This window comes from Chaetodon auriga, chromosome 2 (genome assembly GCF_051107435.1).
Source record: "Chaetodon auriga isolate fChaAug3 chromosome 2, fChaAug3.hap1, whole genome shotgun sequence".
NCBI classification, from domain to species: Eukaryota; Metazoa; Chordata; class Actinopteri; order Chaetodontiformes; family Chaetodontidae; genus Chaetodon; species Chaetodon auriga.
The window spans coordinates 25,724,290-25,749,187 of NC_135075.1; the positions used below are offsets into that span (position 1 = coordinate 25,724,290).

Genomic DNA, 24,898 nt, shown 5'->3' on the forward strand with positions numbered 1-24,898 from the left:
CATCCAAGAATAACTTTACAGAATCAGTTTTATCCAACAATAATCTGCTTCAAAACACATACAGACAAAAGTTACCTGGCCAATATTTAGTTAATTAAACAAACACCTCAGTCACCTCAGTCGTAGCTATCCAGCACTTTGGGGTGAAGTGGGCCTCCAGCCTTCATCATGCAGCATCAGTGCTGGACCTCACTGATGCTCTTGTGGCTGAATGGGGGCAAATCCCTGCAGCCAGGGTCCAAAATAAGGTGGAAACCCTTCCCAGAGGAGTGGATGAAGTTATGGCAGCAGATTCACGCCTGCAGTTTTGAAACTGGATGATCCTCAATCACATGTGGGTGTAAAGCTTGGGTGTCCGCATACTTTTGGCCATGCAGTGTATGTCAACATCATCTTTTAAAGTCAACATCATATTTTTTTGTCATTTAACCCTCAACGTATGCACCAGCATGAAACAAACCTTTCTGAGATAACAGCTCAGGAAACACCTTTAACAGCATCCAGTATGAGTCTGGTTCGGTGGACTTCCTCTGCAGTGGAACCATGTGACTGCACTTTTCACGGCCTGCTCTTTCTTGATCGTACAAAGTCAATTGACTGCAGAGTGCCAGCAGCGCTCAGTCTAAACGTGCACGATGAGCCCGTTGTGTGGACAGATTTAATGCTGTATATTTGCTGGATGATTGTTTGTAGACCTCTTGAGGGAATCGGCTGACATTTGGAATTCTAGTCTCTATTTATTTTTGCTTGTTTTGTGTGTCCGCTCTGAAAAATTGCTTGTTAGCGTTATTGAAACCGATGAACAGGCTTTATACTCATTTGGTTTGAATGCAAACAATGCTGACAAGCCACTTGTGTGAAGTGCGAGTGTGACACAGAGGGACGGAGCCTGCTCAACGAAGATAACACGCTAACATTTAAAAGGCCTTTAGAAATGTGCTCAAACATCTGAGGCTGAAAATCCAATTTGGAGTGAATTCGTGTATGTTCAGCGTATAAAACATACACTCAGTGGGTTTATTTGATTATTTACTTACTATAACTGACATTTCTCATTTATCTATGGATCTATATCCTGTTAGCGGGTGAAGAACTTGTGAGCTGCTGATGCACGCTGATCCTACAGTGAGTATTCCTGGTGCTTAAAAACACATTAAAGCACTTTGACTCTTTCTGGCTTCTGTCCCGAGCTGAGATTTCCACATATTGCTTCATGCTTACGCTCTGTCAGGCAAATTGGAGCAAGATATCAACAGCTCTGTGAAGTACGAGATGGCATTTGAATGGGACCCCCGCAGCTCCTGTGAGACTGAAGAAGTTTCTTCAGAGATCACGATGGGAGTCAGAGTCAGCGGCACACATGCTGGAATCAAAACCTTTTATTTTTTAAACCAGCGTATTCTCACAGGTCTGGATTCTGCAAGTGTGAACAGTCGCTGCAGGTAATCCAGGTGTTCTCCACTGGAAATGGGGATGGGTGGAGTTTGGTGCAGACGTTATGGAGAAGCTCCACAGAAGAGTTCAAAATCTGAGGTGGTTAAAAGTAAAATAGATATCCAAGGATTTTCTGTAAGTTTGGGAGGAAAATAAACACCAGCAGGATTATAAATCTGAGGTACTTCATATTTCACTTCATCTCAGAAGAAAGTACTGTCCTTTTTACTCCATTACATCCTTCTGCAGCTTTAGTTACTTCACAGATGAAGACAGAACATTAACTGGCAACTGTTTGATAATCATTCAAGTAATTTTTAGCTTCTCAAAGATCAGGATTTGCTGATTTTCCTTTATCTTATTTAATATATTTATTTCTAATAATCTTCAGGTTTGTATACCAAACAAGCATTGTGAAGGTGTCGCTTTGGGTCATTGTGGAGCCATTTCTCACTGTTTCCACCATTTTTACAAACCAATCAATCGATCGATTAATGGAGAAAATAATCAGCAGATTAATCCTTAATGAGAATAATCATTAATTGCAGTCATTGAGAAAATGGTTCAAAATGAGCTCCACCTCAACAACTACGACAGTAAAATCCTGCTTTTACATCAACAATGATGTGACAATAATCCAATGATATGAAAGGTAGTGTAACAGTCACAGGGGGCGTTTTTCTACAGTGAGTACTTTTACTTTTAAGTATCCGAGAAGCTCCTTGGATGAGAGGTGAAACATTTCTACAACCAAGTCCAGTTGCCCTCGATTCAACCCTCCTTGTACAACCATGAGCTGAGCGGACGTCCTAATCCTTTCTGACATATTATCAAAAGAAAACAGCACAAAGACAATATATTTAATGTCTGACCTCGTCAGATTCACTGATTTTTGTAAATATCTGCTTATTCTGAATTTGACGCAGCAACACGTTTCAAACAAGTTGGGACAGAAGGAACTAAAGACTGGGAAAGACGTGGAACAATCCAAAAACACCTGTTTGGATCATTCCACAGGTAAACAGGCTCATTGGTAACAGGTGAGAGGATCATGAAAGAGGAGTCCTCGAAAGGCTCAAAACTTTCAATGTACTTTTACTTGTAACAGTTTTTTTTTAGTACTTTTACTGAAGTAAAGGATCTGAATTTCCTCCAGCACCACCTGAATCAGCTGTAACGCCTGAACACCACCTGCTGAGATTGAAAGCACCTGAAAACTGTTGAAAGCCATCAGAGAAGCAGAACTAGTTAACTAAGAGAAATGGATAAAACCTACTCGAAGAATCAATGTTCAGTAACATCGTGTCAGGTGAAAGCGGTTCGGCCACGTCATGACTCTGATGCCTCATGTTATTTGAACGTCCCACCACAGGAAGCTCCACCCTCCTGACACATGAAGTCGAGTAAATCATATGCAAACAAAGATGTGGAAAAAAGAAAGGAAAAAGTTACTACAAATCACCCAAAAGACACGAGAGGAACTCACTGTGTTTACACACACCTGAAACAGGTGATACACAATGCGGCGTACTGTGTGTTTAAGGTCACATGGCCAATCAAATTGATGTTATTGTTACTCAGAATGCACAAAAGGTTCAGCTACAGTTTAGCGGACTGAAAGCCCGAGAAAAAAAAAACACCTTTTGAAATCACTGTTTACTGTAACTACAGTAATTAGTGTTATGCAAACAGTTGCAGTCAATGCTGCACTGTGTTCTCAGGGCCTGCGCCATCAGAGTGATGTGACTAATTAGACAGGTATACAGCGAAAAGCCGTGCAACACAAGCTCCGTGCCGCTGCAGCTGCACGAGCGGGAACTTTGTGCGTGGTCACGAGCGTTCAAAGGGAAACGTTCGTGCGGCGCCGATCTGAAGTGCACTGAAGTTCAGCTGCAACACGTCAGTGACAAGGACGCAAAATTACCAGATTACCGGTGAGTTTTGCATTTTTGCATCGGCGTGGGCGTCGCACTCCTACGTGATCGGCCTGTGACTGAATGGATGCTGGAGGGAAACGTTCATGAACATCATGCAGTAAGTAAAAACATACAAACCCAAAAACCAGAACAGGCCCAACATACTTCATACACAGATGTCACAAAATCCACGAGGGCGTGTTGCAGAGCTGGTGTGTGTGTGTGTGTGTGTGTGTGTGTTTGGCAGTCAGCAGAGTGATGAGAGGAAAAGCAGGGGGACCCCCTGCCAGGCGTCCTCATGCATTATCAACCCGCAGCTCCCCAGCAGGCATCAACCACCACATACCGGGGTGTCGAGCTTTTATACCGCCAGGGGCAGGTTCGCTTTTTCAATATGGGGCAACTTTCAACTCTCCCTATTCCTCTAAGACGGCTGCAAACTCCACTGACACGCGAGAAATGAACACACACACACGCACAGACGGAATAAAATAAAGGTTTTCACCATTTAATTAAAATTGATTGTCAGGAGAATACACAAAATTGTGCTTGGTGTGCTTAACTGAAGTGATGCAAATGAGTTTTCTATATATAGATATATATACTGTGTGTATATATACGCATACAAACACACACACACACACCTGTATATCACATGTATGTACAAATCACAGATAGGATATTGCAATGTGGAGTCCACACGTCAAGTAAGTGAAAGTTTGGGGGACGTTTTCGCTCCAAGGCTTTTAAAAACCCGATCCCGCCTCGAGTTCAGATTTTCACGGTGAAGTCACCAAAACAGTGGAGCCACTTGACGATCACACAGTGTTGGATGTTCGTTACGACTACGTGCTGCAGTATTATTGCCTTCAGACACTTTTTGCATCTTTGATTCAGGGATGGATTACAGCTTGTACTTGAACATGCCGGTTAATTACGGTGACTCCCGGGACTCCCGCCACGGCCAGCCCGGTGGCAGAGAGTTCCACGTGATGTTTGTGATCACACAGTTAGAATATTTAACCTGAAATATGCAGTGTTTCGTTTCGACACCAAGCACCCTGGGAAAGATTTGAGAACTCATACGTCACAGTAGAATACTGCCACCTTGTGGAGGAACGCGACCAAATCTCTTTGTGATAAAGTGCTGCTTCACCTTCTCATCAAACGTCTTCCCTGATGCCACTTTAACAGCTACACACCAGACAGCGACAGTGATTCATTTCTTAATCTCAATTCATTCACTGGCAGTAATAAAACACACGGACGCTTCGGAGACGATGGCGTGAGATCGCCGGGAAACAAAAGCAGAGATTTGTGTGGCGTCGTAGCCTTCGACGGGAATTAAAAGCTTAATCTAAGTGAACGATGCTTTCATCACATCAGCCTCAAGGCACATTAAAGACACTTCATGTAAAAAGTGTTACCGCTGAAAGCTGTAATTACTGCTGCAGCTCACACACACTCCAGCTAGAGAATCACATTTGCCCACGCGGGCGCTCAGCGTTGTGTGTTGGCAGCGTGTCAACGACTGACGCAAAATGTTTCAAATCAAACCGTTGTTTCTCACTCGTTTTTCGACAGGCTGAAGATCTCATCTGTCATAACAGTCAGTCAGAAAGTACTGAGCGCAGGCAGCGGCTGCACATGGAAACAAAGACAGATCAATGTGCAGCGATGACAGCAGCAAACTAAGTGATTGTACAGGATGACCTGCAAAGCAATGTAAACCACGTTCATGAAAGCAGCACTAAAATCAACAATGTTCCAAAATTAAATGTAAAACCTCCCTGTTCACGATCAGCTTTAAGAACCACCTGAATGTTACAATCAGCTTTGCGATCAGTCATTGGCTGAGTGGCAGTACACGATCACCATCCTTACATTCAGAGCTCCAGCTCGTCCCTTCTGCTCGCTCGACTTTGCTCGGCGTGCTGTCCCGCTCAAACTCGAGCTCCGTGGGGCTCACGAGGGCGTCAGCGCCGGGGAGTGCTGGCTGCCTTTACCGGCCGGCACCTCGTACTTGAAGACCACGCTGAACAGCTTTCCTCCCAGTCGGTCGGCCAGCCACGAGTTCTTGATGACGGCCATCTTGAGGCTCTCGCAGCTGAGCATGGCGTAATAGTTGGTGTGAATGGCTCGGCCCATCCCCTCGATGATCACCAGGTCGGTTTGTCGCTCCCGCACCACCATCGCCAGCACTTTGTCCAGACGGCTATGGAAACGCAGACAATAAAACAGTGAACAGTAAATCTAATGAATCCTTCACCAGCTGCTCAGAGTTCTGTTAAAAGTGTGAACATCCAGCTCAGACTCAACCCCCCAGATCCAGGTCCAGTCCCGTTCTATCACCGCAGATGCTGGGCCTGTTTAACATCGTGTGTAATAGCTGAGCGGATCCGAGAAGATCCGGCCGACACTGCTGATCATGATGAAGAGCGGCGTGTGTGTGTGGATGTGTGCTGTGCAGTAACTTGCATCACTGTGACATTAGGATGAGATCGCAAATTAGCAATGCTAACAGTTCTGGCATGTTTCAGCTCTGCATGGGTCCAGTTCAGTTTCAGGTAGTACATTAATGAGTCTTTTCAGGCTCTGGGATGAAATTTTGTTCCCATTAAGACCTCTACCTCCCACTGAGGTGTGATTAATCGCATCTGCGAAAGTGGGAAATGATCTTGATCTGCAGTGTTCTTGATTCATTCTTCCAAACTCAAACTCCAGTTTATAACGCAGCCTTTCTGATCTCTCAGCCCAAGCCAAGATGCCCCTGATGACATCAGTCATACGTTCCCTCCAGATATTATAGAGCTTGTTTTCACGGGCTGAACAGCACCCCCCTTGTAAACTTGCCAAATAACCAACCTCAGATCCAGGCAGGGCGAGCTGGAACCACTCTGAACCAACGTCAACCGGTCCTCCCTCAGACCAGCCCTGCACAACACACAGACCACAGCTCAGTGACGACCCTCTTCAAAGGCTTTAAAGAGCTTTTCAGACGTGAAATCATGAGATCAGACACAGAAAATCAGGTTTTAGGAGTTCTGGATGATAATGTTAAAAGGGGCCGTTTGCTCTCATCAGTTTGTGCTTTTTTAAAAACACTCACTGAATCACTGGATCCATGGCAGCGATTCTCTCCGTCAATATTTGCAGCTCGCCGTTCGTTACGTCATTCAAAGCCGGACCAGAGTTACTGGCCAACACCACCTGAAGGCAGACGGACACAAGAGCTGGATTAACAGTTCATCGAGCTGAATATCTGTGACTTTATGTTGTTGCAGCTCCTCACCTCTGTTCCTCGAGAGAGAAGCTCTCTGACAAAAGGAATCACCCCTAGAATGATGTCTACTCCACTATTATCTACGAAAAACAAGGCACACTTATGAGGAGGACCCTGCAAGAGAAAACCAGGATGGATGGTATTCAAGCACTAATCATAACGAGCACACACACACAGAAACACCATCGCAAGTATATGAAACATTACAGCTGAGTGCTAAAAAGCTGCTTTTTTCTCTTTGCGTTTCATCAAACATAGCCGTGACTGATGCTGACGGCGTCTGAGTCACGTGTTTGTCTCCATCTGGACGCATCGCATCCTGTCAGGTGTCTTTGATAAAACCTCTAACCTCACACCAATAATGCTGCAATGAATGCATTTGAAATGAAAAAGCAGAGGAAGAGCCTGACCTTGAGTCTCTCGAGCCACTGGTCATAGGAATCAATGAGCCACGGCCGCTCTGAGAAGAAGAAGAAATTAAACAATAAGATTAAAAAAAACAAAAACAAACAGACACTAAAAGATGTGTGTGTCCAGTGGTTCAACAGCAAATGCAAAAGGTACCTTCCAGCTGTCGCTTAGCTTCCTCGAACCCAAACTCAGGATCAGATTCGAGGACACTGTATGACATCAAAATAAAATATGCAAAAGTGAGACAAATACCTGTCTGATCACAGTACAACCAGAATTACCACCTCATGTTTGAAAGCTTCTGCCAACCAATCAAGAAGCAGTTTACATCCCTGTCAGTCCAGACTCATAATAACTGTACTGAAGACTGAAGGAGTTAAATAAGAGGCATGAAGTGTCTTTTGTGGTCAGAAGTTCTCACTGTATTGACATGATGTCTTCACTTAGAGACTGTAGGACTGATGGAGAGCTTCATCACTCAGTGCAACACCAATCACACGAAGATCAATATCAGCAGAACCAATCAGCTTATGGTGGACGACAATGCTTCAAATATGGATGATGCTGCAAAGAAGCTACAAACTGTAAAACAAATGCTTCACACACCAAACTTTCCAAACACCGACAGTAAAACATGGCAGCCCCTGCAGCCTGCACATCAAATCGGCCCTCATCAGTTCGTTTCTTAAAGAGCAGACCACAGCTGACCTTTAGGCAGTCGCTCACTTTAAGCTTCAAACAGCAACAGAGACTTAAAACACTCTCAAAGAATCATTGGGATGCGGTTCCTCTCTTTGTTGGGAGTAATGAGAAGCAGCCCTTTAATAGATTCTTTATTTCGGTTATTTTCAATTCACGCCGCCTCGGGGTAGCTCACTCAAAACAATGTAACGTGGCCAAACCCATTACCACAGCAGTGGAAAAACTCCCAGTTCAAACCAGAGCCCATCAAACCATCCACAATCAGGCAGAACAAAGCAACCACTCAACCGGGCAGCTCACAGGATATAAAAGCCATTAACTCCACTCACTCCGACACGGCCTTGGCTCCCCAGTCGAAGACATTCCCAGCCAGGACGCCCCTGACCAGGGCGAACTGTCTCTCCTCCCAGCTCAGCTCCTCCAGGGACTTCACAGCCTTCTGGTAGTACTTGAGAGCTATGTCATTCTCCTTCTGTTTAATCTACGAGAGAGCACAGAGATGGTACAGCTGCTCTGAATGGAATAAAAGATCGGTGATCAGAAGCAATAAGAGATGAGAGAAAAATGATTTTTCTTAAAACAACATGAGAATAGAGACTAATGGATCACCTAAATTTGACAATGAATCTGTGCAACACCATGAGACTGTATGAAAAACTGTAAGAAGTAGACAAATGAGCTCAGTGTGGGCCAAACCAGCCGTGTAGCACACGAAAAGAAGACAAAAAGAGAAGAGAAAAGGTTGATAGATTTCGCTCAGACCTTAGAGTAGGGATCAGGAAAGTTGAACTCGTTTAAACAGTGTTCCCTCGTGTCTAACAGACTTCTGACAGTGAGGGATCCATAAGCACTAGGTGAGAAGAGAAGCACTCTACATTAGCCAGAGAGAAAAACATACACAGAACGGGGCTGGGGCGGTCGATGCATAGCCCTTTTCACTGGTACTGACGGTGCTCGTACTGCGGCTTGACAAAATGTTACAGATAAAAACTGGACTGGTTTATGAAAATCTGGCATTTTTTATGTCGATATCTTACATGTGCATCATTGACTGCAGTTTATTCTGATAAAATCACACTCATGCACTGCACCCGACTCTGAAACACTGAAACAGGAAACAGATTCAACATCAAAAACTTCCCTTTTATACTGAAAAGCACACGTGCAGTGACAGCAGCTACGGAGACATGAAACTACAGCAGACGCTGAAGAAAAGGCTCGAGGTTCGGTCCACTACGAGCGACCTCTGGGACAAACGTGCAAAAACAAAAGCAGTCCTTACAAAGGCTGGTGGCGCAGGGTCTGAAGCTTGTGTCTGTATTTCTGACGGAACTTCTCGGCTCGCTCGGCTGCCTCCGGCATGTCGGGCTGGCTCGCTACGGCTCTCTTAACCACCTGCTCCGAAAAAACAAGAGCAGCAATCAGCCATGTTCACGGCCTCCGCAGCACACAAGCACTGAGTGAAAAAAAAAAACCTCAGACCTGTTCATCTCTTATGAAAAGCTGACCTGTAAACGCCAGATCTGCTTTACCACAGTTTATAACTTGCTCAATGAAATACGAAAAGGACTTTCTGGACGGACACTGTCTGTATGACGCGTCTTAATTTGAGACCGCTTGCCGTCCTACCCCATCAAGGGCCTCCTCGAAGCAGTACAGCCAGTATTCTCGGGCCAGCGCGTCCTCTGTGAGGTCCATGGTGTCGGGGATGTAAGATGAAGGGTCCTGCAGCAGCGGCAGATTCACCAGCTGCCTCTCCAGCCGGTCCATCTCCAGCATGTCAAACTAGACACAACAAAGAGACAGAGGGGACACATGCTGTCATGCCCATAAGCTCAATGCTTCTCCCAGCTCTTCAAACGTCAAAGCCTATTGCTGCTGTCACTCCCAAAGATTCTTATTCTAGGACATATTTCCCTTTTTCTTAGCAGCACTGTGGTAGGTTTCACTCATGTTAGTTTTTTTTTTCTTCGGTAAGACAACAAAGAAGCAGAGAGGAGGAAAAGGGAAGGAAGATTCGAGCAAGATTTAATCCTAAAAGCCAGCGGAAGGCAGCAGGTTCATTAATTGTGGAACACAATCAATAGTCCATTAAAGAAAGTCAATTGTTTTTAAAGAACATACATTGAGTGGTACATCCTCACAGATGAACTAATATTTCACTTGCAGTCCTGCATCACACTTTGCCGGTTTGCACTCGTGAAAACTAGTTAATGAAAGCCGAGGAAAGAGCAGGAAATTCAGTGGTGAGAGTGGATTACAGGGCGGCTAATGCTAACAGAGGTTAACAGCTCCTCATTCTCTACACAGGCCTGCATGCTCAAATATCACACCGAGGAATCAGAAGGCAAAGTGGGAGTCAAAAACATCACACGCTCTTATTTTCCATCTTCACAGCACATGATCTGACCAAAAAAGGATTTAGTACGGGACAGAACAGCAGCGAGGCCTTCATCCAAATCAAAGCTGAGCTAAAACACCTGCTCTCAGGTCTCTCTTGTCCGGTGAACAGAGTGAATGCTGACATGACTGAATGCTGGAGTGGTTCCAGCTAGAGAACAAGGCGCTGTGAGCAGGAGCCACATGTCATCAAACCAGGGCACACAGAGAAGCAGACGGAGGTACTTACGGGAAACTGAAGGAGAGAGTTAGGTAGACAGAGGAATGTGTGGAAAGGACATGAAAAGAAAGGTGATCAGAGATTAATGAGGGTCTTCTTACGATGCTTATGGACTCACTGAGGACAGAGGTGACGGAGATCAAAAACGAAATGTGACATGAAACTTAAATCTAAAAACATCAGAAATTTGATGGGAGGAAGGTGAAATTTAAAATAACAATAAGCCTGCACACGAGTGAAACTAGGTCATTCGAGCGCTTTAAGTGGGCCCTTGTGGCCCATGACCCAGCTTCAGGTCTTCTATGTGATCAGTCTTTGCTTCCTCTGCAGACTCACCGTTCCACTGCGTGCACGCTGCATGGGATTCATATCTGGTGAAACGCTCATCAGGCCCGAGCTTCCTGCATAATTCTCACCCCAGCTGTACTGGTTTGGATCTGGAGGAGCACAAGATGTTGAATTATGACATTTATGGTAAAACTGTTTTACTATAGTGGATTAATATTTGGCCCCAAACTAAGTTAGATTTCATCATTATTTGACACAAATAGTTGTTTTGATACAAATTGTACTCTGTTAGTCTGCACTAGCATTACTACCTACAATAGGTCTTCCATATTCTGCCACTGCAGGTGTTAATGTGAAAGACAGACAGGCATGTGAAAACATGCAAGAATCTGTTTCCTGTAATACTACAAGTCTGCAGTCAGTCCTAATGTGTGAGGGAGGACATGAGAGAATAGATTCAGGCACAGTGACTGTTTACATGCACAAAATGACAATATTCCTAATAAGCTGTTTATGTAGCTAATAAATATGAACGTTCTACTAATATTCACGCTGTCATGCAGCCATGCATTCTCCCTTTAACTAACACGGTCTTGCTCTTTCATTACTGAAAAGCTCTGCACTGCAATATTTGTGCATATCTAAAATCCTGCTGATATCTGAGTCTTTCACAATGTTTAAAAGTAGGTGCGTTTCTCCTTCTGACCAGAAATGTGGGCTTTTCTTTTGTGCATGCATCTCTACCTCAGCCTGGAAAACTGTTGGCTGTACAGCCCACAAAGCTGAGCCTAAACAGGCGAGAAGCTGTGTCACATATGACATTCATGTCTTTCAGGCTCACACTCATCAGTACAAACAGTAACCCAGCTGACACCTAAATGAGGACAATAATGTGCATTTGTAGGGTTTTTTTCTTACTGTCCTCCTCTGCTCCTTTCAGAAATGCTCCAATGGCTCCGAGATAACCTTCATGTCTCAGGAACAAGGCCTGAACTTCACCCTAAAACAACAAAACATGAGAAGATAACATGACTGTAAACGTCACGTTTGAGGGGGTTTGTTTGTCTTTCTGGCCTGACCTTGGTGAAGAAGTTGATGCTGTAGGTGATGGTGTGCATAGTGACAGGGTGTCCTCGGATAAAGAAGCCTCCAAAGTAAACTCTGGACAGGTTGTGGAGCTTTGCATACAGACAGGCCAGCTGCCCGATGTCATTGCTGATCATATGGAGTAAACTCTTGGCCATGTCTTCTTTAGAGAACTCTACAATTCAGAACAGAATTATATCAACAGACGGCAAATGCTTCTTCACTGAAAAGCTGATTATAGCAGCTGAAAACACACTTGAATCTTAAGGTACTAATATATTTTAACAGTACGATGGCAGCAACGCCTCTGTGAACCCTTTTCGGTCCAAAGCGTAACAAAATGATTTGACATCAGTATCAAAATCATGAACTACTGAATAATCGCTCAGCAGCGGCAGATGGACGGTGACAGGTTTTGTTTCAAGCTGCCAAAGCTGTGACTCTCTGCTGAATGCTGCCATCCCTACATTTCTTAACAGAGAGAGAACAGCGCCGCATCAGAACTGGGTGAGAGGTCATCAGTTCACTTCAACACAGGTTTGGTACTAAAACTGGAAAATATACAGCCTGCCTTACTGAGAAGACTCAAACAGAAATATACGCTGGACTCATTACAGTCTTTTATTACACCAACCTGAATGTACACATATATAACACTACAGGACAAAAAAAAACCTCAGTGTGCCCACGTGTCACCTTTGTCAGCAGTAGCAGACTTTCCAAAACTGCTCGCAATAAGGTCTCCAGTCAAGCCCAAAGAACCGTAAGATCCTCCATAGATATCTTTGACGAGCATATCGACGCTTGTGTGCTGCCCCTTTGAGGCCAACTGGAGCAACTCATCAAATCTCTGCAGGACAGAAAAGGGTAAAGTTCATGAGGCTTCAGGAAACCAAAAACTGAACAGAGAAGACAACAACAACAGCTGTTACAGTCTGACAGTAAGATATTTAGGATACCTTCGTTTTGGTGAGCAAGGCTCCAAGGCCCCAGAACGTCCCTCCACCTATTGAGCTTCCTCCTATTCGCTCGAATTTGTCCTCCGACTCAACCTGTTGAAGAATGAGAGCAGAAGACCCAGGTTTAGTCGAATGTTAGAAAAAGACAAACTTTCACGATAAACACAGCAAAACCCAGACTCCAAAAAAGTGGGGACGTTGTGTCTGAACCCATGTACTGATCTCCTTTATCCAATCATGTGTTCACAAAGTGGTGAACCTCGCTCCATCTTCGCTTGTGAATGACTGAGCCTTTCCAGGATGTCCCTTTCATACCCAATCACGATCCTCTAACCTTTTACCAATCAACCCGTTTACCTGTGGAATGATCCAAACAGGTGTTTTTGGAGTGTTCCACATCTTTTCCCAGACTTTAGTTGCTCCTGTCCCAACTTGTTTGAAATGTGCTGCTGCATCAAATTCAGAATAAGCAGATATTTAAGTACTGCTAACTTAGCATCTAACTAACCACTACTACCAATCATGTAATCAGCGAACAGTGTCAGCTCTACTTTAAAGTGTTGAACAGGGAGACCTTCTTTCCTGATTCACTTCCAAAGTTTACATTCATCAGTTATTACCTTGACTATGGAAACCCCAGAGCCGATGTTCACCAGCAGGTAAGGGAAGATGTCTGGTTGAGTCGTCTGAAAGCGGAACTCTGAGTCAGCATGCTTGGCGTACACGAACGCCTCGTGGGGGATGTTCCTCAGCACAAAGTTACAGCCCTTGATGAGACAGGTCATCTCATCCTCTTTGTCCACTCTGCCACAGTGTGAAGAATCATTTAGTTTAAATGAGACACAGCCAGCGCAGAGGACAGACAGTCTTGTCCTCCCTCTCGTAAATCAAATATTATGTGTGACCTTGTTTTTAGAATATCAGCCATTTATATTTTTCTAAACAGACTAGCTGTCTGAAACAAATACATAGACAATTTCACCTATTAGTTCCCCATTATCTTAGTTAAGAGAGTAATATCTCACTGGGAAACTGTAATATAAAGAGAGCGCTAATTCCATACGGATGCAGACAATAGCGAGTCAGCCATCATGTGAACGCTCTGCTGCGTTCACACGGTGTTCACCGGAAAAGTGGCTGTCACAGTTTGCAAGCCAGTGAACAGTAGATATTTTCCAGAGTCGTCTTCATAAGAAAGTGAAATCAAATTAGATCAAGTAATGTCTCTGAAACAATCATATTTGTCCTGTTTCAAACTCATTTACAGGAAGAGGGCAGGACATTGCTTTGTGTGTGAATCAGCTCCAGTAATGTTGAAGACCATTGTTCATTCAATTTCCAGAATATGACAGAAATGTTCCTCCCTTTCTGTTCCTGTTTGTGCATGCATTATCTACAGAGCAGCGCTGTGCAGCATCAAACCGAAAGCAAAAATACTCACTTAAGTCCCAGTTTCCTCTCAATGAGCTCTTTGAACTTGTGTGCGCCTCCACCCGTGGCTTTGATAACTTTGGTTTCGGTGTTGACCAGATGGTCTTTGATGAAGTCCAAGCACGTTTCAATGTACGCATTTTCAAACTTGATGAAGTGCAGCCGTGCAGTGACCTCTTCCTGCACGGATATCTCATACAGCTTATCACTGGCAGCCTCCTGAGACAAAGATGAGAAAGAGCACTCCATTACATCTACTGCTTATCTAAATGACAGCCATCGGTGGTGGTGGAGTCTTCACATCAAGAAAAGGCAGGAAAACGGGGGATATAAGCTTTTCCCGATCCATGCAGCTCGGCTTTGTGGGATATAGTAAATCTTGGCACGGTACCCAGAATACCACAGATTGTACATCAATATTACCTTTGTAGCGTGGTCGAAAGATCGTACTTTGGCCACTTTGTGCTGAACAGTCGAGTAGTAGGCAAGCTTTGTGAGAGATCCACCTGTTAAGGCAAAAGAACAAAAATAATGTCCGATTACAAACACGTTAGACGGCACACGTTAAACTGGATTCAGATCCAGACTTTAAACTGTAGCATTAGCTAATCAGAGACGGCACAACCTCACAGGCTAGCTAGCAGCTAACGCCAACGCTGCTGTACTTGTCAAAGTTGGCCAGGTTGCTCGGCAGACCTTCGCTTTAAAGGTAAAGATAAAGCCGAAATCTCACCAGACCTCCACCTTCACGGTGAGCACACTTGCTGTTAAACGAAACGAAACCTAGACACGAATTTAAGGCGCTAACGTTAGCTTTGCCTTGTTTACTTCACTTAAAGTCATGTGTTGTCATAGTATCAGGCTGCAGCGTAGCTGGACTGTGAGATTAGCTCCGTTCGAGCAAAAGTGGCGCAAAAAAAACAAAGAAAACTTTTTTTACTCACGTACCTATGTCTATTGCGAACCGCTTGGCGTTCTCCAAATTGCGGAATATCTCGTCGGGCGGAAGAGTGATGCTTTTATCCATGGTATGGCTACTTGTCCTGCTGTCAACTCGAACACATTCCGCCATGGTCGACAATGATTTGACGCTGCGTGCGTAGCGTGCGTGCGTGCGTGCCCCCGGCCGTCCAATCAGCGTCCATATACAATCTGAGGGCGTGGCCCTGTAAACAGTTCAGTCACACAACGCAGTAAACGCTAGAACCTGTAATAACAGCTATAGCACCAATAATCTTTAAAAGGAGCAAAAAAACAAGATGATGGAGGAGTTAGCTGGTGCAGTATGTCAAAGTATTAGTAAAGTATTACACATATGATGAGCAACAGATTTATCAGTCAGGTGGCTCATAGTAAACTATTTGTTATTGAGGCTGCTACAGATTTATAAAGATGACTCTTTTTCCACTCTTTCAACTTGGAAGTAATTATTGTAGCCGTTATGGTGAGTGGTTTGATTATTAAACTCTTTGTAGAAGTTGGCTCTGCTCATAACAAGCTTTTTGCTGTGCAGCCACAATTTGTCCACATCCACAGAGCTTTATTTTTGATTTCCAGTGGGGACCCCAAAGTTTCCAGAAATATCAAATATGTAAGTATAATTGTGGGGAAATCTGTATAACCGATGCATATTATTTCCATGTGTTGGTAGAATGGTGCAGCCAAAGTCTCAGGTTTTACATCCATACAGATAGATGGATATTTTAAGGTAAGGTACTTAAGGGAAAACAAAAGAGAAAAACAGTTTCACAGTTTTTGTGTTGAATGGCACATACATAAACTAACCACTTTAGAGTAATGCTCATTTAAAGTGTCCTCAGTGAGAGATTTGACAGCAGACTGCAGAGGGATGGAGACGATAGCAGCCATTTTAAAGTAATGCAGTCAAACATTACACGAGTTCTATAAATAATACAATCCCTGCATTGTCAGTGCATTCAGTTAAGGTTGTTGTAAAGAATGAAATAACGCAGCTTGAGTTTCAGTTGATGTTTTTTATTCAAAAAAATGAATGGGTCACATCAAAGAGGCACAAGTGGTGATGATGCATCACAGTAATACTTTTAGACGATGTACTCAGATAGAGTGAACAGCTTCAGTGTCTTTACAAGAGACAGGAAATCATTTAGTTCAACCTAAACAAAGCGAACCAACTCTCTTAAACTGAGAGAACATAACTTTCAGATATACATTTGTACTGTTGACACAAGCAGACATGTTGATGATAGAACGGGTGACTTCAAGACCCAACATGGATCAGTAATGTTTTACAAAGTAAAAAGTTAATCAAATACATCAAAATGGAAAACAAGCTACCAGAAAGTAGCAGAGATTTGCTAATTGCTGTCACTGCATCACTCTTTGTGCAGAAGACTGCAGGACTTAAAGGCAGGAGCGATAATTCTGACCAGTATTGGCCAATTTCTGATTATATTGATAAATCAATAAAAGAACATGTAGTATTCGTAGAATACAATTTTGTGCTCCTCAACATTTTCACTGAAATAAATTCATTTTTCTTTGAAAATACATTTCAAAAAGCAGATGGAAGTACAACACTTTGGACAGAAAACCGCCATTACACTTCAGAATATGTCTGATAATAACTTTTGACCAATGTGGTCATCAGAGTTTGTCTGGTAGTAACTCCAGTGTGTAGGTGTCTACCACGGCCTCCAGGGGGCGCTGTTGACTGGACTCTTGTCTTTGGTGATGCTGGTCTGGACTGTGGAGCTCGGCAGAGAGAATTCAGCCTCTCTCAGGTTCTCATCAGAGGAAGACTGCAGCTTGTTGAAGTGGTTCAGAAGACTTCTCTGGGACTGTGTCTTCACCTGCTGCCTGGACAGGAAGTGCTCCACCTGTTGGACACACCTGAAGTAGCCCTGATCAACAGCTGCTGAGTCTACGGCTCGCTGCTGCTGCTGCTGTTGCTGCTGCTGCAGTTGTCTCAGGACACAAACTGTCATCTCCAGGATGTCTGCTTTCTCCAGCTTGGAGTCTGGCTGCTGTTTGATGAACTCTGGACTCAGGAGAGACTTGAGCTGCTCAATGCTGCTGTTGATTCGCTCTCTGCGTAACTTCTCCACCAGAGGCTTTCTGAGCTGCAGAGAGAAGAACAAAGTCATTAATCATCTTATTCTGGAGTGAAGTGTAAACATGAATGAAGACAACCTCTCATTAACAGTATTTCAGTCGTATTGAATCTTGAATTTACCTTGTGGGTCAGAGTCAGATGGTCCTGAGAATTGGTCATTGCTGCAGTGATTGTAGGTGCCATGGCTGGATGTCTGTGCTGTAGAGGTCTCTGTGGAGAGAATGTGATCTCTGCTGGCTTCATCCCTCCTCTTTATAGTCCCACATCTCCATATGAATGTGTGGGTCTTGGTTTGGCTGGACTTTCTCACACTCTCAGCCAATCAGAGAGCTCGGTGACACAATAAGGCATGTGGAGCAGCAACACGCTGAATTGCTTCAGGGACAATGGTTAGATCTCAGGGGAACAGGTGGAGGACTGGGGGGGTGATGGAGAGAGACTGACAGAGCTCTGTGTGAATCTGGGAAAGTGGTGACCCTGTAGAGAGAGCAGATCTGCTGCCTGATGCTGAGATCAATGACTTTGACTGAGCACACGCTCATCACACACGTGGGAGAGTGACTGTGCGATTGTCCTCAACGTGACAGACACTCACATTCCTTAGAGGCTCTGAGGTGTTGTTGAATTTGTGCTATTAAATCAAGTATCAGCCTTTGAAGTTGATCATGTTAAAAAACTGGAACATTTATTCATCATAAATGATGATTGATTAAAGGAGTTTTTAAGTGAACACACACCTAAACTATCTTGCCAACGGTCACAATTTAAGTTATTAGTTCATACAAGCTCAGTTCATGTTGTGATGAGACGATCAGTGAAGTCAAACTCATTCAGCTGAAAGTCGTCCAGATGTGTCTTCTGTCATGTGACTGCTGTTCCAGTGAGTAACGAGTCAGTCAGGGTTTCCCACACTGAATCCTGGGAGCTGCCATCAGTAACCATAGAAGGAGTCTGACAGCATTATTGACGACCTTAATGGCCAGAAAGTAACAACGATGGTGATTGAGTTTTAATGTGGAGGAGGATTTGAATGGAAAGTTGCCTATTTAAGTACAATTTTGATGTACTTGTACTTTCCTTGAGTATTTTCATTTTGTGCTCCTTCTTACTTCTATCCCACAACACATCTTTGATCATTTCAGTTACTTCTTCTTATGCAGATTTAGTTCGATATTACAAAATGTAATCAACAAATACATTATTAAGTTTTAAACCACCTTTACCAGCTTCAGCATGAAAGTGATGAACACATGAATGCATCATCAATTGTAATTCAATATTCTGCATCATGAGTACTTTTACTTTTGGTACTTTAAGTATATTTTAATGCTAATACTTTTCAACTTTTACTAAAGTAAAAAACTACTTGTAACTGAGTATTTCTACACTGTGGTATTACTTCTCTCTCTTAGTACTTCTTCGCTTCCCTTTTTATGTTTTCTACAACAAACTCCATTAAAAATGTCTTTGCCTTCTTTTATCTGTCAGTTAACGTGAGTCAGTTTATGTGGATGTTTCTTAAAACACATGGAATTCAGACAAAAGTACACGTATGTTAAAACATGAAGCAAGACAAAACTCTTTATATCCCTTGTTGTAAGGGCGACATCGCCCTGGCAGCTTGGCATCCGTCAATAGAATAAACAAAAAGGCTTGCATTGAAATGATGACCTGATCAACAAGAGGGGAGCTCAAGTTGGCAAAAGTTAGAAAGCTGGCAGCGGAGAGAGACAGACAGAGAAAGAAAACAGAGAAGAAAGAGCAGAATCTTCCTCTGAAGTGTGCCAACTCCCCCTGGAGAGCCGTCAGGTGCTGGTGGGGTTAAGGATGCTAATCACACTGAACTGTGACTCTGCCTCTCGCGGCTTTCCCACACTCCGTCCATTGACGGAGCTCCCACTCAACAATAGACATGTGCCTTGTTAAATGCTAATTCAGCCCCACACAAGCAGCTCCCAGCTCTCCCCTGAGGCCAAAGTTTGCTGTTTAGACGCTCGCTTCAATTAGGAGAAGAGGGCAGGAGAAATAAACACAAATATTTTGACTGGGGATGTAACCTGACAACCAATCAGCTAAATGTAATGAACAGCATAATTATATAAAGCTTTAAACTACGTCATTTGGTAGCGATTTACATTAAGCCTCAAGTTTGTAGTTTAAGTAGTATATAAACATTTGAAAAATGGTTTATAACACACTATTGTTGTAAGCAGGCATAAGAGAAATTTGTAATTGTCTATAAATGAATATATATACTATATTAGAATAATTTAGTTTTAGCACATTATCATTCTTTGTCCATTTATACACCAGCCTCCACTTACGGGTGCCCACAGGAAGAGGACTAGATATTGATAAATACATTAATAAACTCTTATATTTGGAATATTTTTCATTTATTCAATTTTTATAAATAGCTTATAGATGTTATTTCGGGCTTTAAAGTAAGGTGTGACCATATTTTCTTGATTTAAAGGATTAATTAGATACATTTTTGGTTTAAAATATGTTTAGAAATAAAAAAAATTATAACTATAAAAATTGTTGTCTATAATACTGTAGGACTATAAATTAAATAAAAAACTGATCATTTGGCATCATTGAATTTTAATGAAAATCTAATTGAATTTTGTTCAACAAACAACAGACATTCAAATTTTCACAGTGAGTAATTTTGGATTTTTTAATAATATATACACATGAAAAATATGATGTAAATGTACATACTGTCATGTTTAGTGAGTAAAAAATATCATTTAAACTTCAGTAGTAAAGAATTCTGCCCCCCTCACAGACGTCTTTGTCTGGCCGGCCTCCATTGTCCCTCTGGGGCTCTGTGAGTGAGTTTTCCCTGCTTTCCCACACTCTGTCCATTCACTGCTTTCAAGAACAAAAGAAGTGTGTCTGGTTGCACATCACATTAATTATGGAGTCAGTTTACGAGTTTTGTCTCACTGCCTCTGAATGGAAATTCCTGTCATCAAGACCCGTCATTACCGGGCTTTTGTAAAATGTCCATAAGGAATGCAGACATGCTCGGGATTAATGAACATTTTTCTTCCTCCTTAATATGCAAAATGTCCCTCTGCATTCCACGCTGTTTGTGCATGACAGGGAGTCTCTCTGCATTGATTAGGTGCTTGTTATGGTGCAATATGAATTTGAAGTTAAAGCTTGTTTATAACAGCTGAAATCAAACCTTATTTAAAGCATGATCGGAAATCTTCATCCGGCTGTTCATAAGGTGACTTGTGTTTGAAAGCTGTTTTAAAAAGTTCTGTTTCATCCAGGAGAATATAACTACTGCACTATCTGCAGATTCAGCGACATTACCAGACAGTTAAAGAGAGAAACCAAGCGAGAGAAGTTTTAATGTGACACGTGGCCACATAGTTTGGCAGTATAAACAGAGATGTATGCATGTTCTGTTTTCTAAAAACTCAAATGTAACATCATTATGATCATTATCACTCTCCAACGTGTGTGATGGGATGATGAGCGTGTGCTCAGTCAAAGTCATTGATCTCAGCATCAGGCAGCAGATCTGCTCTCTCTACAGGGTCACCACTTTCCCAGATTCACACAGAGCTCTGTCAGTCTCTCTCCATCACCCCCCCAGTCCTCCACCTGTTCCCCTGAGATCTAACCATTGTCCCCCAGGCAATAACAGCATTCACGGTGCTATATCCCCTATTGTCTTACCAAGCTCTCTGATTGGCTGAGACTGTGAGAAACTCCACTCAGACCAAGACCCACACATTCATATGGAGATGTGGGACTATAAAGAGGAGGGATGAAGCCAGCAGAGATCACATTCTCTCCACAGAGACCTCTACAGCACAGACATCCAGCCATGGCACCTACAATCACTGCAGCAATGACCAATTCTCAGGACCATCTGACTCTGACCCACAAGGTAAATTCAAGATTCAACACGACTGAAATATTGTCAATGAGAGGTTGTCTTCATTCATGTTTACACTTCACTCAAGAATAAGTTGATTAATGACTTTGTTCTTCTCTCTGCAGCTCAGAAAGCCTCTGGTGGAGAAGTTACGCAGAGAGCGAATCAACAGCAGCATTGAGCAGCTCAAGTATCTCCTGAGTCCAGAGTTCCTCAAACAGCAGCCAGACTCCAAGCTGGAGAAAGCAGACATCCTGGAGATGACAGTTTGTGTCCTGAGACGACTGCAGCAGCAGCAGCAGCAGCATCGAGCTGTGGACTCAGCAGCTGTTGATCAGGGCTACTTCAGGTGTGTCCGACAGGTGGAGCACTTCCTGTCCAGGCAGCAGGTGAAGACACAGTCCCAGAGAAGTCTTCTGAACCACATGAACAAGCTGCAGTCTTCCTCTGATGAGAACCTGAGAGAGGCTGAATTCTCTCTGCCGAGCTCCACAGTCCAGACCAGCATCACCAAAGACAAGAGTCCAGTCAACAGTGTCCTCTGGAGGCCGTGGTAGACACCCAAGTGCTCACAAACAAGTGAATCTCAGGAGTGAAGCTCTGAACGAGCAGCTGTGTTTGATCCCATTCTTGTGGTTCTCTCATTTTGAATAGTTTTTGCATACTATTGCAACTTTTCACTTTTAATACCTTTTGTAAAGGTTCTGTGTTTCTGTCATATTTACAGACAACAGATTTGTTATTATTTTGTGCATCAAAGATACTTATTTCTGATTCATGTGTTACTCTGTGAAGTAAACATTATTGTTCCCGATGAGAACGACTATTCATTGTCAGCGACACTGACAATGATGTATGTACCTTTTCTCCATGTAGGAGACACAGTTAATCATGTCGAGCATGTTTCAGATCTACATGTGATGTTCACATTCATGGAAATGTACTTTCTGATATATCTTTTTTTGATATCTCAACTGTCTGCATTTTTAGCAGATTCATTTTGTGTATGAAAAAAATCATCAAGACAAATGTGCTGCTTTCTAACTCTGTGAGTGACAGCACTCATACCTTCAGTGAAGGGAAATGTCTCACAATGAATGTATCTCTTCAAGCCAAGTGATGCGCATTAAAACAATCACAAAAAAAAAAAAAAAGTCTGCTTGTCTTGTTTGTGTAAGATGCTCGTTTATGTACTCATGTTTTATCAGCTGCTGATGGACATAAAGCTCCAGATCTTAACCTACTGCATATTTCAAAATGTCCTTTAAAACAGGAGATAACATGGCGATCTTGTGTATAAACAGCTGATGAATTCATACTTAGCCAGATGTCTCAGTAACATCATCTTTTGGTAAAAGTGACAACTCCCCACTTGTTTAGGGAATAATTACAAACACATGATGGATAATAAGCTGGTAGGAAGTCAGACAGCTGCTGGTTCAGCCTTCCATCATCGATAATAAGCAATTCAAACTATAGTGTCACGTAATAATAAGGTGTCAGGCCGTCATGAACCTGCAGAACAGCTTCACATAGATTTCCCATGTCTGACACATCAGTCTCCCATTGGTATAAAATGGGCAGAAATCTGATAAATGGGAAGTTCATAATACAGGATTTTCATTATTTTTAAGCTCATCACGGTGAACCATTGTTTCCCTTTGTGCAGGCATCTGCATGTTTCTCCACTATTATGTTCACATTTTCCTTTCTATTCTATTCACTAATATTCTATTCTATTATATTAGACTCATCTTTATCGTCACTGCACAGAGTACTGATACTGAGTCAATGAAATGTAGTTAGTGTCGAACCAGACGTGCACAAACAGTAAAGTGCAGAGGATTGTGCACATGTATGGAATGAACAGTCAGGGGTAAATATACTGTGATGATTAGTAAATGGAATTCGTCACCTGCCTGAACATGTGTGGTGGTGAAGTTAACAGAGTCACTGCTGCTGTTCATGGAGTTAAACTATGACCCCCTCCCTTTTTGGTAGAACATGAATATTTTCATGATGCATCCCCCAGCAGTGATTTCAATGAGGTGACATGAGAAGAGTCTCTTTAAATCTCTTACATATTTATTTTTCTTGAAATCTGAAAAAAGGTCAAAACATATTTCAATCCACTTTGGATGAATAAAAATAAAAATGGTGAACAACATGGAATATGCATACATGGCATACAGGAAACAATAAGAAAATCCCTTTTCAGAAGAAAGGTTGGTGTTTAAGATACATTATACCTTGAAGCAAGGCAGTAAGACACTGTATGCAAACTGCAATCACACAATATTATTAGCTTATACAGTATCTTCACAGGAAGATTAGGTGCTCTGTTTGGCTTCAAATTTTAAGCAGATTTTACTGCAGTTAATCAGTAAAAATGTTGAAACATTTTCCTTAATATTCAAGCATCAGCAACTAATTCCTGCATAGTTTAGACACAGGATTTATCTTCCGTGGGCTACGACCACAACAGTTATAAACCCCACAAATAGCAGCACAACATGTTTTAACAACAAACTACTGACTCTTCGTCTCTGCCAGTGACGTCTTCATCTCCAGTGTGATCCGGTGTTCTTCTTCAAAATTCACTCCACTCACGTGAGGGTTCTGCAGAGATGCTTGTCATAATGCAAACGATGCATTTCTCTACAGTCAACACTACACAGAGCCGCTGCAGAGACTCCTTATCGTCCATTTCTCGTCTTTCTCGTCGTCATTAAAAGCACAGTGGAGCCAAGTCTTCCTCTGCATCAGGAAACAGACGCAAAATGTCCCTGGAATATTTGGAGTAGCCGCTGTGTGACAGCAGGGCTTTCCTCAAAGTGAGGAAGGACTTTGTCTTCTCCAGGATGTCTGAAACAGGGATCCCATTCTGCAGGTGTTCTCCAATCAGAGCCTTCAGCTTCTCCACTCCAGTGCAGCATTTCCTCTCCAACATGTGGAGTTTACACCTGACAGAAACAAAGTCAAGATTTAATGAAATAAAAGCTTTCACAGGACTGAAACAACCAGGAACAGGTGGATAACTGACAGCTGCTTTGAGAAATGTAGCTCCGGCTTACCTGAAGAGCTGCTCCTTCACGCTGTCTTGAAGAGCGAGGTCTGCGTAAAGAGCCATTTCAAGGTTTGCTTCCTGTGGTGTTAAGTTCTGCTGCTGCCTGCGAAGGTTCAGAGGACGACTCCGATGACATCTGCGTCTCCGCTCTGCATTTATGCTGCTCTCTCGCTGCCTTTCAGCCAATGAGGGGGCTCCGAGCTCGGGACAATGGAGTTAATTTAATGCCTGTCACACAGAACAGGTGGGATGCTTTCTCTATGTGCCACAGATCAGCGAGGTCAGTGGGAAAATGTTCGTCCTCAAGTGGACACGGGAAAATTTTTCCTTCTGTGATGCATAGCAAAGACCCTTTAATGACAGTTAACTAGGGATGTGGAATTAAAATAAGACAAAATATTACATTTATCACTGATTTGATTTGATTTTTATGTTTGCAAAGAATACAAGTTAACAGAAACAAGAGAAAAGGTGATGGAGAGGTGGAAATGCATATCTTAATCCATTATAAAGAGAGGAAAAATGTCAAAAGGAGGGGAAATAGACAGAGAAAAGGAAAAAAAGACAAAGGATAACACTGCACACACACAAGCAAACATCCATACATACAAAAAAGGAAACAGCTTTATCAAACTGCAGCTGGCCCTCTGTAGATCAGACTTTCCCAGTTAGCTAAACAAGACTGTAGTGTCTCAGTGGCACC

The 24,898-nt window shown here is 42.8% G+C and overlaps 3 protein-coding genes across 3 annotated transcripts; 1 reads left to right on the forward strand and 2 right to left on the reverse strand.

Moving 5' to 3' along the window:
* Window positions 1-3,837: 3,837 nt before the first annotated feature.
* Window positions 3,838-15,221, reverse strand: pank4 (pantothenate kinase 4 (inactive)). Its single transcript, XM_076743330.1, has 19 exons — window positions 15,079-15,221; window positions 14,554-14,636; window positions 14,141-14,349; window positions 13,320-13,503; window positions 12,700-12,792; window positions 12,437-12,590; window positions 11,734-11,915; window positions 11,573-11,654; window positions 10,703-10,803; window positions 9,376-9,531; window positions 9,029-9,141; window positions 8,509-8,596; window positions 8,076-8,227; window positions 7,198-7,253; window positions 7,044-7,093; window positions 6,643-6,747; window positions 6,460-6,560; window positions 6,216-6,284; window positions 3,838-5,565 (listed from the first exon to the last, which is right to left on the reverse strand). The coding sequence occupies exons 1-19, from the start codon at window positions 15,200-15,202 to the stop codon at window positions 5,316-5,318; spliced, it is 2,352 nt and encodes a 783-aa protein (XP_076599445.1). The 5' UTR covers window positions 15,203-15,221; the 3' UTR covers window positions 3,838-5,315.
* An 891-nt stretch (window positions 15,222-16,112) lies between these two features.
* On the reverse strand, window positions 16,113-17,467 carry LOC143331272 (transcription factor HES-5-like). The gene is made up of 2 exons (XM_076747975.1): window positions 17,345-17,467; window positions 16,113-17,231 (listed from the first exon to the last, which is right to left on the reverse strand). The coding sequence occupies exons 1-2, from the start codon at window positions 17,465-17,467 to the stop codon at window positions 16,794-16,796; spliced, it is 561 nt and encodes a 186-aa protein (XP_076604090.1). The 3' UTR covers window positions 16,113-16,793.
* A 3,550-nt stretch (window positions 17,468-21,017) lies between these two features.
* On the forward strand, window positions 21,018-22,267 carry LOC143331279 (transcription factor HES-5-like). The gene is made up of 2 exons (XM_076747989.1): window positions 21,018-21,140; window positions 21,254-22,267. The coding sequence occupies exons 1-2, from the start codon at window positions 21,018-21,020 to the stop codon at window positions 21,683-21,685; spliced, it is 555 nt and encodes a 184-aa protein (XP_076604104.1). The 3' UTR covers window positions 21,686-22,267.
* The last annotated feature ends 2,631 nt before the right edge of the window (window positions 22,268-24,898 follow it).